The sequence below is a fragment of the Coregonus clupeaformis genome, chromosome 10 (genome assembly GCF_020615455.1).
Source record: "Coregonus clupeaformis isolate EN_2021a chromosome 10, ASM2061545v1, whole genome shotgun sequence".
Lineage (NCBI taxonomy): Eukaryota > Metazoa > Chordata > Actinopteri > Salmoniformes > Salmonidae > Coregonus > Coregonus clupeaformis.
In genome coordinates, this window is record NC_059201.1 from 24,005,516 (window position 1) to 24,022,164 (window position 16,649).

Genomic DNA, 16,649 nt, shown 5'->3' on the forward strand with positions numbered 1-16,649 from the left:
GTGTGAAAAGCCCAGCAGCATTGCAGTTCTTGACATAAACCTAGCACCTACTACCATACCCCGTTCAAAAGCACTTAAATATTTTGTCTTGCCCATTCACCCTCTGAATGGCACACATGCACAATCCATGTCTCAATTTTCTCAAGGCTTAAAAATCCTTATTTAACCTTTCTCCTCCCCTTCATCTACACTGACTGAAGTGGATTTAACAAGTTACATCAATATGGGATCATATATTTCACTTGGATTCACCTGGTCAGTCTATGTCATAGAAAGAGCAGGTGTCCTTAATATTTTAATGCTTATTGATAGTGCAACCAAAATCAGTTCCTGGCAAACTGACACATTATCTACCATTTACAGTACACACACCAAGAATGTAAACAAAACATTTTAAGAAAAACCAACAGGATTTCCTTTATTGGGTAAGAGATTGGCTAGCTTATTTTGTATGAAATTCTGACAGGTGGTGACTTTTCATTCAGTGCTTTCGGGAAGTATGTACAAAGGACATGGAATACATACCATTGAAATTTTTAAAAGAACCATACATTCAAAATAGCCTCTACTTTGCTCATTGTAATGTTTCCACGATTGTTTAGGGAATCTGATGAGAGCTTATGAAGTAGATTCTGTTTACTGTTTGCTCTCTGTTTAGGTCGGAGGAGTGGCTGAAATAATATATTCATATTCAAATCTAGGGGAACGTTACATTAGGTTTATAATTTACAAAAGGAACTGGCTTCTTTGAAAAGTTGACTGATTCATAGTCATGCAATTGACAGACAACAAATATATAGGTGGGCAGCAACATTGATTTGTCATTAATACTGGGAGATAATTTTTTCCCATACAATGATTGATATAAATTCAGAGATATACCCTTCTCTTAAACCCACTGATATGACAGAATTCTTCAAATAGTTTTGGTGTTACCTGAATGATGATCAAAACCAAAGTAGAATAACACAACCTATCCTATATGATACAGTAGAAAGAAAGTCATATCCTCCTATTTTCCCTAACACTAAAATCTAATTGAACGTGAACAACACTCAAAACACTAACTTTAAATGCCCTTGCAGTGGTCCCAAAGTCATTAAACTGTACAGAAAGATAAAAATAAAAAAAATGAATAGAAAAATATTGAAAAAATGAAATCTGCATTACAACGGGAAAAAAGACGTTGGAGTATTACATGTGCACGGAGAGGAGGGGTAGGGGTAGTGCAGGAGGGGGTGAAAGGTCAGCAGAGGAGGCGGGTGAGTGTGAGAAGAGCTGTCAGGCTGGGCAGAGCAGCGCTGAGACTAGAGGCTCCACTGGATGACATGCAGTGGTCTCTATTCTGGCCGATGCAGGCAGCATAGGCCATGACATGGGGAATGTAGTTCTGCTCGTGGACACCGTGCAGCAGGTGAGCCATGGGGCCCTTAGCAAACACAGCCACATCCTCTCCTCCATGAGTCTCCATACTCAGCGGCACTGCAGACTGGGCATGGTAGTTATTGTCCTCTGAAAAGAGGGAGGGGAGGGAAAGGGTGAAGGTAGAGAAAGGGAAGGAGAAAGAGATCAGATGGATGATTTTGTGGCATGTCAAAGACCAAGTGGTGTTCTCTAAGACAGAGGACTGTCAAAATGGCAATACTGCATTGATGATAAGATTTCAGTTACCGTAGTCAAGGGTGGAGACATTCTCTCTCAGACCGTTGACTACTTTGAACCCTGGTCCGTTCCCATATAAGATGGCGGTGAAGGGCTTCTGGTCCACATCACTCAACATGGGATTCAGTCCTGTGGATAGAGAGGAAAATAATCAACCATCTCCATCACAAACAATTAATCACAACATCCACAACATCCAAGTGACTGATGACTGAGTGTAGCCACATACAATACATGGTTGCAAAATCCTCCATTGCTCACCAAATATTGTGTTCCCCCTTGGCGTGTAGCCTCCGAAGTTGAACATGTGAGAGTGGTCAGCAGTGACGACAGTCATTGTGTCATATATGCTGGTCATGAGGCCGGCGTGGCCAATGGCCCGGTCCATCTCCACTGCCTCATGCAGGGCCTGCTTGGCTTTACCGTCATGATGTCCGTGGTCAATGCGCCCCCCTGCCGACGCACAGCCTGGTTAACCTCTCTCTCTCACGCAGATGAGAAAATCTAGCATCAGCATTGGCAAAGTAGCCTCAGCTGTGCAAACTTCACATTCAACATGATATACATTATTAATTAACCTTATGCAACAGATACAGTATTTACTGGTGCCAGAGTGTAAAACAACACTCACCCTCCACCAGCAGGTAGAATCCCCTGGGGTTTTTCCTCAGGATCTTGATGGCCACCTCCACCATCTCTGTCAGGGAAGGATCTCTCTCATTGTTTCTCTCCAGGTCGTAGGGAAGATCTCCCGGCTCAAACAGACCTGTATTAACACGGGAAGCTGGGTTTATTATATTGAGAAATAGGTAGAGAAGATGATCAACAGTGGTTAACATGAAAACAAAAGATGAAACAGGCCGATCGTGAAATCAGTATAGAGCAACAATTTATAAAAATAACTCACCCAAAATGTAATCCACACTATTAGGATTTAGCGATAAAAGTTCCTTCTTGTTCCATACATAGTGGGCTTTCTGTTCATTTAAAAAATAAAACAATATATAATATGGCATTGATCTAACCCTGTGACAACCTAAAATTATTCAAATGTTCTTGATACGAAAAATTGAGAAAGGTGGAGGACAGAGAAGAACAAGGAAGAAACAGCAGGACATGGTAGAAGAGGAGAGAAAAGGACTAAGACAGACTAAACAGCTGACCTTGTTTTTCATTCTGTTATTCCACTCCTCCACCAAGTTCCTTCCATCGATGCGGGTACCAAAGTGTTTCTTCTCTCCAGGATACTCCACATCTGACTGATTTTTGGGGAACATGTACTTCCTCCCTCCTCCCATAATCACCTAGACACCCACCATAGAGATAAAACATTTGATTTATCTATATGGACATCCACAGTAGGGTTGAATATTTTGCCGTTATTATTATCTGTGAGCCTTTACATTACAGGTGCAAGTTGCTCAATATTACTGTCTGAAATAATGCTCTGTTTTTAGCATGATTACTGGATATTTTCTGTAATATCAGGATCCATATTATATGCTATGACTCACATCGATGTTGGGAATGTTCTCAAAAAGCTGCCTGGCGATATCCTTGCAGCCCGCCTGTACTGCCTCAGCAGGCATTTCTCCATCGGAGTACCATTCCCTGTCCACACAGTGGGCGTAGGCCGCACTGGGGGTGGCATGGTTCACACGCGTTGTTGTAACTATTCCCACTGACTTGCCTGGGTAACAAACACACAAACAGTTTTTGAACCTGCTGCTTGGATTCTGTGCAATAGTCTGCCAGATCTGAAGACAACCAATTGCTCCAAAGAATCTGCTAATTCTAGTTGAACTTGAACAGAGTGTCAGTTCATTTTTCAGTCATTTGAGAAATGTCAATTTCTGTATTTTTTGTTTGTTGATTACCTATCATGGTTATAGTACTTACTATGTTAGACAGAGAATTGTGGTTATACAAATATCTCCACTGAGGATGAGTGGGTCAGAAACGGAGGCAGGTAGCTTAGTGGTTAAGAGCGTTGTGCCAGTAACCGAAAGGTCTCTGGTTCTAATCCCCGAGCCGACTAGGTGAAATATATGTTGATGTGCCCTTGAGCAAGGCACTTAACCCTAATTGCTACTGTAAGTCGCTCTGGATAAGAGCGTCTGCTAAATGACTAAAATGTAAATGTAAAATGTTAAAGACTGTTCCTGCTGTGAGTTACCTATTTCTGTGTGTTACAGTATGTGGTCTGGTCGCTAAGGAATGACTGGATCTCTGACCTCTACTCCAGAAGTCTTGTTTTCATTCCTGCCATGTCTCTAAGTCGTTGGGGCATGCTAGGGAGTCTCTGCCTTTGAGAAAATACATATGTATCTATAAACTCCCCATTGGCATGCATGCATGGCTACGTTTACAATGTTATCATGGTGTGTCTCTATTGCTTATCTCAGGATGGCCAAATAATCCTTAGTAGATCTGGTGTAGAGAGGTACTGTGAATAAACATGGGTTATAATGAGACAGTACCTGCTTCCTTGGCCCATCTGAGGATGGAGGTGACCTCGTTGCCCTGTGTGGTGTTGCACTGGGAGCGGACGGCAGCTGCACTCACACCCACCGTGCCCTCGTTGGCCTTCACCCCACAGAGGAATGCTGTGGCCGTACCTGCGCTGTCTGCGACCTGGGCATTGGTGTTATACGTCTGCAGAGACAGGACAGTAATGTGTGGATTATATAGAAATGTAGTAGGAGACATTGTTATGCCTGCCGTGTTGGTGTTCTAAATTCTTACACAATCATTGACACAGACTACCACATGACCAGTCATGTGTGGAATGTGCTGCTGCCTTAACTGTAAAGACAGTTCTATGATGTGTGGCTTCTTGCAAAGTATGTAACATAATAATACATTATTATCGTATGACATAGACAGTATGTGACCTGGTATATTGGTGTTGCTCTTGGTGAACCATTCATTACTTCCAGATCAATAATGCATGCTATTCTACAGCTCTTCTATGTGATAACAGACCAGGTCAGACCTTGGAAAGCGCAACAAAGGGGAAATTGTCCATCTCCAGCTGGGTCTCTTCCCCACTCTGTCTGCTCAGCTGCCCCTTCAGTATTCGTGCTGCCGTTACTGTGGGAATGCCCATTCCTACACAACAAAAGCAAAGCAGTGCTCGGTCTGTTACGGTGTGAATCTATTTAAAGGATAGAGTGCCTTTCCCTCTCATGCATTAACACCCTTTGGTTTTCTCTCTGGTTAACATTGCTCTGTGGTCACTTTTCACAGCAGTTGCTCTACCCATTCAACAGACAACTCTACATTTGGTGGTAAGGAACCCTGTCAAAAGAGCTTTTACTTGAGATCTGCCTTTTCACAAGTCAACAAAATGTATATTTTTAGAGGTGACTATCTATTTTCCCTTCGTTTTTTTATGGGTGTCAAAATGGATGCTTTTGTAGAGGATGTGAACTGACGTGCACTTTCACTTTATCCAGCATGACTGTTTTAAGCATGGTTGTCATACATGATAAAGAAAGGTACATTGTATACTGCTGCATATAAAACATAGACAGTTAAGGTCCTTTGGGGGGGACAGTTTAATGGGTCACTACATAACATAACACAAAGCAGAAGCCATGTTATCCATTGGCACTGGCAGCATATATTTGTAATGCTCGATGGCTCCCATATTCAACATTCGATTTAGAAAGCCTGAAACATGCTATTTACTTCCGACTGGATTACATAAATCCACCAGAATGTTTAGATGGAAACGGCTGTGGATTGATGAGGAGAATATACTTATCATCAAAATACTTGTTTCCTAAAACCACTAGGAAAAATAATCTGGAACTGTATAAAAATACTAAATATGTATGCTGCACATAAGCTCTTTGATTGCATAGAGTTAAGACTTCACTTCATCATACAGTATGGCACATACTCATGGAATGAAAAAGGCTCCTGTGATCATGGCTTACCATCACCAAGGAAGAGGATGAGGTTCTTTGCAGTGTTTTGGTTGAGCTTCTGAAGTGTGAGGGCATTCTTCAAAGTATGCTGGGCCCATGTGTTCCAGAACAAGGGATCTTTCTCTTGGTCTGCAACACGGAGGTAGACTTTTAGTTTTAAATGAGGAGAGAAAGAGGCCAGCAGAAGTGATCTGTAACACCTGCGAAAGTACTGGGACAAGTGGGACGGAATATGCCCAAAATAAATGAAATACATGTTGAGATTCATCCAGGGAACCATTTTTTGAGGGACATGACATGTTCTGTAGGGTCTGCCACTGCCAACCATATAACCTCTGACATCTCCAGCATGTAAGCTTCTTATTTCTGAAATCACATGTTGCCTACTATACACCAGCACATACATTAAATGATGTTACGATAAGAAGGAACCTAATCTTCTTATTGTATAGGGAGAAATATTACACATCTGGAATCCATTTTGTGAACCTCTCCTGATCTGTAAATAATCTTTCAGGAGCTAAATGATTCTGGTCATTTTGTAGAGAGAACAGAGAAAATGAAGTTCACTAGCCATCGTACTGTAAATGCAGTGTGAATTATGTTCAGTTGGGTCAATAGACTGACAATTATAACCCTAACAAGCCGTGTTATTCTAAACAGGATGCATAAACAACAGATAAGTGTCACTTCCTTAAAAAGAGCAGTTGAAGACTTCTGCACATGTCACATCTCCAATAAATCAAAGCCCAATTTTGTTTCTCCCCATTCTCCCTGAAGTGTGCCCTCATTCACTCCTCCTCAAGGATTTTAGGAGTATTGGATTGGTGTATGCATGTGCTAAAGGATCTTTCCACCACATTTCCTAAACTTGTCCCTTTCCTTTTATATCTATGAACGGGAGTGAACAAGTGCACACTTCAGCGAGAAGGGGAGAGAAACAGATCTGTTTTAGTATGTGTCCCCTCTCAGCTCTTCCTGATGGATTTCAGTCAAACAGCTGGATGCTGTTAAGAGACATTACATTTATTGACAGGTGTGTGTATTACCAGGAAACTGTGGCTTCCCCAGGCCTCCGCAGGCTAGGCAGGAGCAGATGAGCAGGATTGTCACCTTCATGATGCTTTCTCTCTATCGCTGTACTGTTATCACATACCACGTCCCAAACTAGAGGGAGTCTGTAAAATAAGGAGAAATCAGTGTTGATGAAAGTTGATGAGTTTGCGTTAAAGTGCAGCAAAGAATGGGGAAAGTAGGTAGGTTTCAACTTAGACATTCACAGTGAATATAAGTAATGGTATTGTGGTAGTGTAGTCCCAACCCGGCCACATGGGCCCTGAGCAGCCAGCCTTAATCTATTATTACACCCCCCTCCCCTGTCCTTCCCCTGTCCCTCCCCTGTGCTGTGGTCAAGGTCACTTTAATGGGATTGTGGGCCATAGCACAGAGAGATTTAACAGCCATAACAAGAGGTTTCAAATGTATTGTTACATTTGCTCTAAATAACCATTATGTGCTTAAAAGAAAATGGCATTTCACAAATTCTTGAAACTGTGTGCGAATGAGCCCTGTTAGCCTCGCTACTGTTAAAACAGACAATGCAAGTCCTACAGCATTAGTATAAAATCTGAGTTTAGGTCTAAGTGGAATTATGTTTTTCGAAATGTTTACAAATTAATAAAACATTTCAAGCTGAAAGGTCTTGAGTTAATAAGTATTCAACCCCATTGTTTTGGTAAGCCTAAATAAGTTCAGGAGTAAACATTTGCTTAAGTCACATAAGTTGCATGGACTCACTCTGTGTGCAATAATATTGTTTAACATGATTTTTAACCTCATCTCTGTACCCCACAAATACAATTATCTGTAAGGTCCCTCAGTCGAGCAGTGAAATTCAAACACAGATTCAACCACAAAGACCAGCAAGGTTTTTCAATGCCTTGCAAAGAAGGGCACCTATTGGTAGAATGGTAAAAATACAAATAAAACAGACATTGAATATCCCTTTGAGCATGGTGAAGTTATTAATTGCACTTTGGATGGTGTATCAATACACCCAGTCACTACAAAGATACAGGCGTCCTTCCTAACTCAGTTGCCAGAGAGGAAGGAAACCGCTCAGGGATTTCACCATGGTGACTTTCAAAGAGTTGGAGTTTAATGGCTGTGATAGGAGAAAACTGAGGATGGAGCAACAACATTGTAGTTACTCCACAATACTAACCTAATTGACAGAGTGAAAAGAAGATATGATTTTTAGGCCATATCGCCCAGCCCTAGTTGAGTTCATTAAGTTACTCGGTTGGTCTCTAAAAAGGTTTTGCCGTGCCACAAACGCAGGACTATCCTCTGAGTAAAGCTTAGAAGTGGTCGGGCCCACCAATCGGCAGCACACTAGACAGCCTGCAGGTGAAGTAGCAGAGCAGTGCCAGGATGACCACCAGGAGAATGCCAGAGAAAAGGAGGGTCACCACCATCGAGAGTCCATCTCGGCCCATGGTGTCAAGGAGCTCAGGGCTCAGTGACACAGGCTCCTCCATTCTGGGATAACATTGACCTCAGACACATTCCCCCAAACAGATTACCTTGGCCGATCCAAAATGTAATGGGAGAAGAAGGAATCAATCCAGTTCAATCAATGTTGTGTTCCAACTGGTCGGTTTGATCCTTTACTTTCAAGAACTCTGGGTTTTGGCTTAATTCTAGGGATGCTGTACACTGTGTACTGGATATCTATGGTGATATTTTTTATGTCTCAATGTCTCTTGCACTGGCATTATTTTCCCCTCGGAACTAACATTGCCTTGTTGAGGTGATAAGATTGAATGCTTGTAGCGCTTATAAAGGCTCCATGAATAGCTACATAAGACCATACAAAGAGTTATTACTTCTGTCATTAGATAAGGCACATACAGAAGACATTTGAAGTGCTCAATTGTAGATGAGATGATATCGTCCTCTCCCACAGCATAGCCTGCTCATTCCACTCCATTAGTGCCAACTCAAAGACAAATCAACTTGAAAGATAATCCATGTGCTTTACGCCATGTCTAGAGCGCATTGACTGTCTGACTTTGGCCATTGGTTATATGTAGCCTCGCTACTGTTATTTTACTGTTGCTCTTTAATTATTTGTACATTTTATTTTTTACCTCTTTTAAAAATATATATTTTAGATCAGCTTTAATATTGCAGATAGATTGTAACTTCCATCAATGTAATTGTCTGCATCAATTCCAATCCCCCATATGTTAGTTTTTTCTCGCAAATACAGTTGAAGTCGGAAGTTTACATACACCTTAGCCAAATACATTTAAACTAAATTTTTCACAATTCCTGACATTTAATCCTATAAAAAATTCCCTGTCTTAGGTCAGTTAGGATCACCACTTTATTTTAAGAATGTGAAGTGTCCGAATAACAGTAGAGAGAATGATTTATTTCAGCTTTTATTTATTTCATCAAATTCCCAGTGGGTCAGATGTTTACATACACTCAATTAAAACTAAATGTTTCCTGTGTACTGGTGATCCTACAGTTGACAGAACAGCGCCGGAGAAGATGGCTGCCGTTTTACAGCCCTCTAACCATTTGTACTATTATGTGTGTTTTTCCGCGTTATTTGTAATTTATTTTGTACATAATGTTTCTGCCATCGTCTCTTATAACCAAAAAGAGCTTCTGGATATCAGGACAGCGATTACTCACCTCGTATTGGACGAAGATTTTTTCTTCAACGAGGCGGCCGCGAAGGATATCATACAGACACCCGACAAGGCCCAAATCCCCGTCATTCGCGTGAGGAAGAGACGGAGATATCGTGGACGTAGATCGGGGTGCCTTGTAAGGATCCGACGGCGAGCGAGTAAACTGCCTCTTCCATCAATCCTATTAGACAATCTTCAATCATTGGATAACAAATTGGATGACCTAAGATTACGGTTATCCTACCAACGGGACATTAAAAACTGTAATATCCTATGTTTCACCGAGTCGTGGCTGAATGATGACATGGATAACATACAGCTAGCGGGCTATACGCTACATCGGCAGGATAGAACGGCTGACTCCGGTAAGACAAGGGGTGGCGGTCTGTGTATATTTGTAAACAACAGCTGGTGCACAAAATCAAATACTAAGGAAGTCTCGAGGTTTTGCTCGCCTGAGGTAGAGTATCTTATGATAAGCTGTAGACCACACTATTTACCAAGAGAGTTTTCATCTATATTTTTCATAGCTGTCTATTTACCACCACAAACCAATGCTGGCATTAAGATTGCACTGAATGAGTTGTACAAGGCCATAAATCGACAGGAAAACGCTCATCCAGATGCAGCGCTCCTAGTGGCCGGGGACTTTAATGCAGGGAAACTTAAATCTGTTCTACCTAATTTCTACCAGCATGTTAAATGTGCAACCAGAGGAAAAAAAACTCTAGACCACCTTTACTCCACACACAGAGACGCATACAAAGCTCTCCCTCGCCCTCCATTTGGCAAATCTGACCATAACTCTATCCTCCTGATTCCTGCTTATAAGCAAAAACTAAAGCAGGAAGCACCAGTGACTCGGTTAATAAAAAAGTGGTCAGATGATGCAGATGCTAAGCTATAGGACTGTTTTGCTAGCACAGACTGGAACATGTTCCGGGATTCTTCAGACAGCATTGAGGAGTACACCACATCAGTCACTGGCTTCATCAATAAGTGCATCGATGATGTCGTCCCCACAGTGACCGTACGTACATACCCCAACCAGAAGCCATGGATTACAGGAAACATCCGCACTGAGCTAAAGGGTAGAGCTGCCGCTTTCAAGGACAGGGACTCTAACCCGGACGCTTATAAGAAATCCCGCTATGCCCTCCGACGAACCATCAAACAGGCAAAGAGTCAATACAGGACTAAGATTGAATCGTACTACACTGGCTCTGGCGCTGCGTCGGATGTGGCAGGGCTTGAAAACTATTACAGACTACAAAGGGAAGCACAGCCGCGAGCTGCCCAGTGACACAAGCCTACCAGACCGAGCTAAACCACTTCTATGCTCGCCCGAGGCAAGCAACACTGAAGCATGCATGAGAGCACCAGCTGTTCCGGATGACTATGTGATCACGCTCTCCGTAGCCGATGTGAGTAAGACTTTTAAGCAGGTCAACATTCACAAGGCCGCAGGGCCAGACAGATTACCAGGACGTGTACTCCGAGCATGTGCTGACCAACTGGCAAGTGTCTTCACTGACAATTTCAACATGTCCCTGACTGAGTCTGTAATACCAACATGTTTCAAGCAGACCACCATAGTCCCCGTGCCCAAGGACTCTAAGATAACCTGCCTAAATGACTACCGACCCGTAGCACTGACGTCTGTAGCCATGAAGTGCTTTGAAAGGCTGGTCTTGGCTCACATCAACAGCATTATCCCAGAAACCCTAGACCCACTCCAATTTGCATACCGCCCCAACAGATCCACAGATGATGCAATCTCTATTGCACTCCACACTGCCCTTTCCCAACTGGACAAGAGGAACACCTACGTGAGAATGCTATTAATTGACTACAGCTCAGCATTCAACACCATCGTGCCCTCTAAGCTCATCACTAAGCTAAGGATCCTGGGACTAAACACCTCCCTCTGCAACTGGATCCTGGACTTCCTGACGGGCCGCCCCCAGGTGGTAAGGGTAGGTAACAACACATCTGCCACACTGATCCTCAACACGGGGGCCCCTCAGGGGTGCGTGCTCAGTCCCCTCCTATACTCTCTGTTCACCCATGACTGCATGGCCAGGCACGACTCCAACACCATCATTAAGTTTGCCGACGACACAACAGTGGTAGGCCTGATCACCGACAACGATGAGACAGCCTATAGGGAGGAGGTCAGAGACCTGGCCGTGTGGTGCCAGGACAACAACCTCTCCCTCAACGTGACCAAGACAAAGGAGATGATTGTGGACTATAGGAAAAAAAAGAGGACTGAGCACGCCCCCATTCTCATCAACAGGGCTGTAGTGGAACAGGTTGAGAGCTTCAAGTTCCTTGGTGTCCACATCACCAACGAACTATCATGGTCCAAACACACCAAGACAGTCGTGAAGAGGGCACGACAAAGCTTATTCCCCCTCAGGAGACTGAAAAGATTTGGCATGGGTCCTCAGATCCTCAAAAAGTTCTACAGCTGCACCATCGAGAGCATCCTGACTGGTTGCATCACCGCCTGGTATGGCAACTGCTTGGCCTCCGACCGCAAGGCACTACAGAGGGTAGTGCGTACGGCCCAGTACATCACTCGGGCCAAGCTTCCTGCCATCCTGGACCTCTATACCAGGCGGTGTCAGAGGAAGGCCCTCAAAATTGTCAAAGACTCCAGCCACCCTAGTCATAGACTGTTCTCTCTGCTACCGCACGGCAAGCGGTACCGGAGTGCCAAGTCTAGGTCCAAAAGACTTCTCAACAGCTTCTACCCCCAAGCCATAAGACTCCTGAACAGCTAATCATGGCTACCCGGACTATTTGCACTGCCCCCCCCCCCCATCCTTTTTACGCTGCTGCTACTCTGTTAATTATTTATGCATAGTCACTTTAACTCTACCCACATGTACATATTACTTCAACTATCTCAACTAGCCGGTGCCCCCGCACATTGACTCTGCACCGGTACCCCCCTGTATATATAGCCTCCCTACTGTTATTTTATTTTACTTCTGCTCTTTTTTTCTCAACACTTTTTTTGTTGTTTTATTTTTACTTTTTTTGTTAAAAATAAATGCACTGTTGGTTAAGGGCTGTAAGTAAGCATTTCACTGTAATGTCTGCACCTGTTGTATTCGGCGCATGTGACCAATCAAATTTGATTTGATTTGATTTGAATTAGTATTTGGTAGCATTGCCTTTAAATTGTTTAACTTGGGTCAAACGTTTCGGGTAGCCTTCCACAAGCTTCCCACAATAAATTGGGTGAATTTTGGCCCATTCCTCCTGACAGAGCTGGTGTAACTGAGTCAGGTTTGTAGGCCTCCTTGCTCGCACACGCTTTTTCAGTTATGCCCACCAATTTTCTATAGGATTGACGTCAGGGCTTTGTGATGGCCACTTCAATACCTTGACTTTGTTGTCCTTAAGCCATTTTGCCTCAACTTTGGAAGTATGCTTGGGGTCATTGTCCATTTGGAAGACCCATTTGCGACCAAGCTTTAACTTCCTGACTGATGTCTTGAGATGTTGCTTCAATATATCCACATAATTGTCCTTCCTCATGATGCCATCTATTTTGTGAAGTGCACCAGTCCCTCCTGCAGCAAAGCACCACCACAGCATGATGCTGCCACCCCCGTGCTTCACAGTTGGGATGGTGTTCTTCGGCTTGCAAGCCTTCCCCTTTTTCCTCCAAACATAACAATGGTCATTATGGCCAAACAGTTCTATTTTTGTTTCATCAGACCAGAGGACATTTCTCCAAAAAGTACGAACTTTGTCCCCATGTGCAGTTGCAAACCGTAGTCTGTCTTTTTTATGGCGGTTTTGGAGCAATGGCTTCTTCCTTGTTGAGCGGCCTTTCAGGTTATGTCGATATAGGACTCGTTTTACTGTGGATATAGATACTTTTGTACCTGTTTCCTCCAGCATCTCCACAAGGTCCTTTGCTGTTGTTCTGGGATTGATTTGCACTTTCCGCACCAAAGTACGTTAATCTCTAAGAGAGAGAACGCATCTCCTTCCTGAGCGGTATGATGGCTGTGTGGTCCCATGGTGTTTATACAGTGAGGGAAAAAAGTATTTCAGAAAATTCCAGAAAATCACATTGTAGGATTTGTAATGAATTTATTTGCAAATTATGGTGGAAAATAAGTATTTGGTCAATAACAAAAGTTTCTCAATACTTTGTTATATACCCTTTGTTGGCAATGAAACAGGTCAAACGTTTTCTGTAAGTCTTCACAAGGTTTTCACACACTGTTGCTGGTATTTTGGCCCATTCCTCCATGCAGATCTCCTCTAGAGCAGTGATGTTTTGGGGCTGTCGCTGGGCAACACGGACTTTCAACTCCCTCCAAAGATTTTCTATGGGGTTGAGATCTGGAGACTGGCTAGAACACTCCAGGACCTTGAAATGCTTCTTACGAAGCCACTCCTTCGGTGTGTTTGGGATCATTGTCATGCTGAAAGACCCAGCCACGTTTCATCTTCAATGCCCTTGCTGATGGAAGGAGGTCTTCACTCAAAATCTCACGATACATGGCCCCATTCATTCTTTCCTTTACACGGATCAGTCGTCCTGGTCCCTTTGCAGAAAAACAGCCCCAAAGCATGATGTTTCCACCCCCATGCTTCACAGTAGGTATGGTGTTCTTTGGATGCAACTCAGCATTCTTTGTCTTCCAAACACGACGAGTTGAGTTTTTACCAAAAAGTTATATTTTGGTTTCATCTGACCATATGACATTCTCCCAATCCTCTTCTAGATCATCCAAATGCACTCTAGCAAACTTCAGATGGGCCTGGACATGTACTGGCTTAAGCAGGGGGACACGTCTGGCACTGCATGATTTGAGTCCCTGGCGGCGTAGTGTGTTACTGATGGTAGGCTTTGTTACTTTGGTCCCAGCTCTCTGCAGGTCATTCACTAGGTCCCCCCGTGTGGTTCTGGGATTTTTGCTCACCGTTCTTGTGATCATTTTGACCCCACAGGGTGAGATCTTGCGTGGAGCCCCAGATCGAGGGAGATTATCAGTGGTCTTGTATGTCTCCCATTTCCTAATAATTGCTCCCACAGTTGATTTCTTCAAACCAAGCTGCTTACCTATTGCAGATTCAGTCTTCCCAGCCTGGTGCAGGTCTACAATTTTGTTTCTGGTGTCCTTTGACAGCTCTTTCTTCTTGGCCATAGTGGAGTTTGGAGTGTGACTGTTTGAGGTTGTGGACAGATGTCTTTTATACTGATAACAAGTTCAAACAGGTGCCATTAATACAGGTAACGAGTGGAGGACAGAGGAGCCTCTTAAAGAAGAAGTTACAGGTCTGTGAGAGACAGAAATCTTGCTTGTTTGTAGGTGACCAAATACTTATTTTCCACCATAATTTGCAAATAAATTCATTAAAAATCCTACAATGTGATTTTCTGGAGAAAAAAAATCTCAATTTGTCTGTCATAGTTGACGTGTACCTATGATGAAAAATTACAGGCCTCTCTCTTCTTTTTAAGTGGGAGAACTTGCACAATTGGTGGCTGACTAAATACTTTTTTCCCCCACTGTACTTGCGTACTATTGTTTGTACAGATGAACTTGGTACCTTCAGGCATTTGGAAATTGCTCCCAAGGATGAACCAGACTTGTGGAGGTCTACACATTTTCTTCTGAGGTCTTGGCTGATTTCTTTTGATTTTCCCATGTTGTCAAGCAAAGAGGCACTGAGTTTGAAGGTAGGCCTTGAAATACATCCACAGGTAGTCCTCCAATTGACTCAAATGATGTCAATTAGCCTATCAGAAGCTTCTAAAGCCATGACATCATTTTCTGGAATTTTCCAAGCTGTTTAAAGGCACAGTCAACTTAGTGTATGTAAACTTCTGACCCACTGGAATTGTGATACAGTGAATTATAAGTGAAATAATCTGTCTGTAAACAATTGTTGGAAAAATGACTTGTGTCATGAACAAAATAGATGTCCTAACCGACTTGCCAAAACTATAGTTTGTTAACAAGACATTTGTGGAGTGGTTGAAAAACAAGTTTTAATGACTCCAACCTAAGTGTATGTAAACGTCTGACTTCAACTGTGTATATATATATATATATATATATGAGTGAGGGGAAAAAGTATTTGATCCCCTGCTGATTTTGTACGTTTGCCCACTGACAAAGAAATGATCAGTCTTTAATTTTAATGGTAGGTTTATTTGAACAGTGAGAGACAGAATAACAACAAAAAAATCCAAAAAAATGCATGTCAAATTTTATAAATTGATTTGCATTTTAATGAGGGAAATAAGTATTTGACCCCTCTGCAAAACATTACTTAGTACTTGGTGGCAAAACCCTTGTTGGCAATCACAGAGGTCAGACGTTTCTTGTAGTTGGCCACCAGGTTTGCACACATCTCAGGAGGGATTTTGTCCCACTCCTCTTTGCAGATCTTCTTCAAGTCATTAAGGTTTCGAGTTAGCTCAGAAAGTGTTTGACATCATTACATACAGCCGGGAAAAAATATTGGATATCAGAGCGACGGTAACTCACCAGCATTACGACCAGGAATACGACTTTCCCGAAGCAGATCCTTTGTTTAATAATATGCCATTTAGCAGACGCATTTTTACGTATGTGTGGTCCCGGGGATCGAAACCCACTACCCTGGCATTACAAGCGCCATGCTCTACCAATTGAGCTACAGAGGACCACAGGGAAACTGAACTGATTCCAGAGGCTGACCCAACACATTGCCGGCGGAGGTGAGGCACTCGGAGCAGCCTGCTGGTTCGACTTAGGAGGCGCGCACACCACCTACCGCTTCCAAGTATACTACTCGCAAATGTTCAGTCTCTGGTTAACAAGCTCGACGAACTACGGGCAAGGATTTCTTTCCAGAGAGACATCAAGGCCTGTAACATCCTCTGTTTCACGGAAACATGATTCTCTTGGGATATTCTGTCGAAATCGGTCCAGCCCGATGGGTTCTCAGTTCATCGCGCAGACAGGAATAAATATCTCTCAGGGAAGCAGAAGGGCGGAGGTGTGTGTTTCATGATTAACGACTCATGGTTTAATTGTAGTAACAATCAGGAACTCGAGTCCTTCTGTTCACCCGACCTAGAATATCTCACAATCAAATGCCGACCATATTATCTCCCAAGAGAATTTTCGATACCACGACGGCCCTCAAAGAACTTCACTGGACCTTATGCAAACTGGAAACCACATATCCTGAGGCTACATTTATTGGCAGACTAAATAGCCTTGGTTTCTCAAATGACTGCCTCGCCTGGTTCACCAACTACTTCTCAGATAGAGTTCAATGTGTCAAATCGGAGGGCCTGTTGTCTGGACCTATGGCA

General features: G+C 43.1%; 1 protein-coding gene across 1 annotated transcript in view; it reads right to left on the reverse strand.

The window, feature by feature from the left end:
* Window positions 1-397: 397 nt before the first annotated feature.
* The window catches only part of LOC121575374 (alkaline phosphatase-like), a 28,667-nt gene continuing 12,415 nt past the window's right edge, over window positions 398-16,649 (reverse strand). Inside the window, exons 2-12 of the mRNA XM_041888436.1 lie at window positions 6,647-6,775; window positions 5,607-5,726; window positions 4,658-4,773; window positions 4,143-4,317; window positions 3,177-3,352; window positions 2,826-2,966; window positions 2,570-2,639; window positions 2,294-2,428; window positions 1,924-2,115; window positions 1,672-1,791; window positions 398-1,512 (exon numbers count right to left, since the gene is read on the reverse strand). Of these exons, the coding sequence (XP_041744370.1) occupies window positions 1,247-1,512; window positions 1,672-1,791; window positions 1,924-2,115; window positions 2,294-2,428; window positions 2,570-2,639; window positions 2,826-2,966; window positions 3,177-3,352; window positions 4,143-4,317; window positions 4,658-4,773; window positions 5,607-5,726; window positions 6,647-6,716 (1,581 nt within the window). The 5' untranslated portion in view covers window positions 6,717-6,775 and the 3' untranslated portion in view covers window positions 398-1,246. The remainder of the gene's footprint in view (window positions 1,513-1,671; window positions 1,792-1,923; window positions 2,116-2,293; window positions 2,429-2,569; window positions 2,640-2,825; window positions 2,967-3,176; window positions 3,353-4,142; window positions 4,318-4,657; window positions 4,774-5,606; window positions 5,727-6,646; window positions 6,776-16,649) is intronic.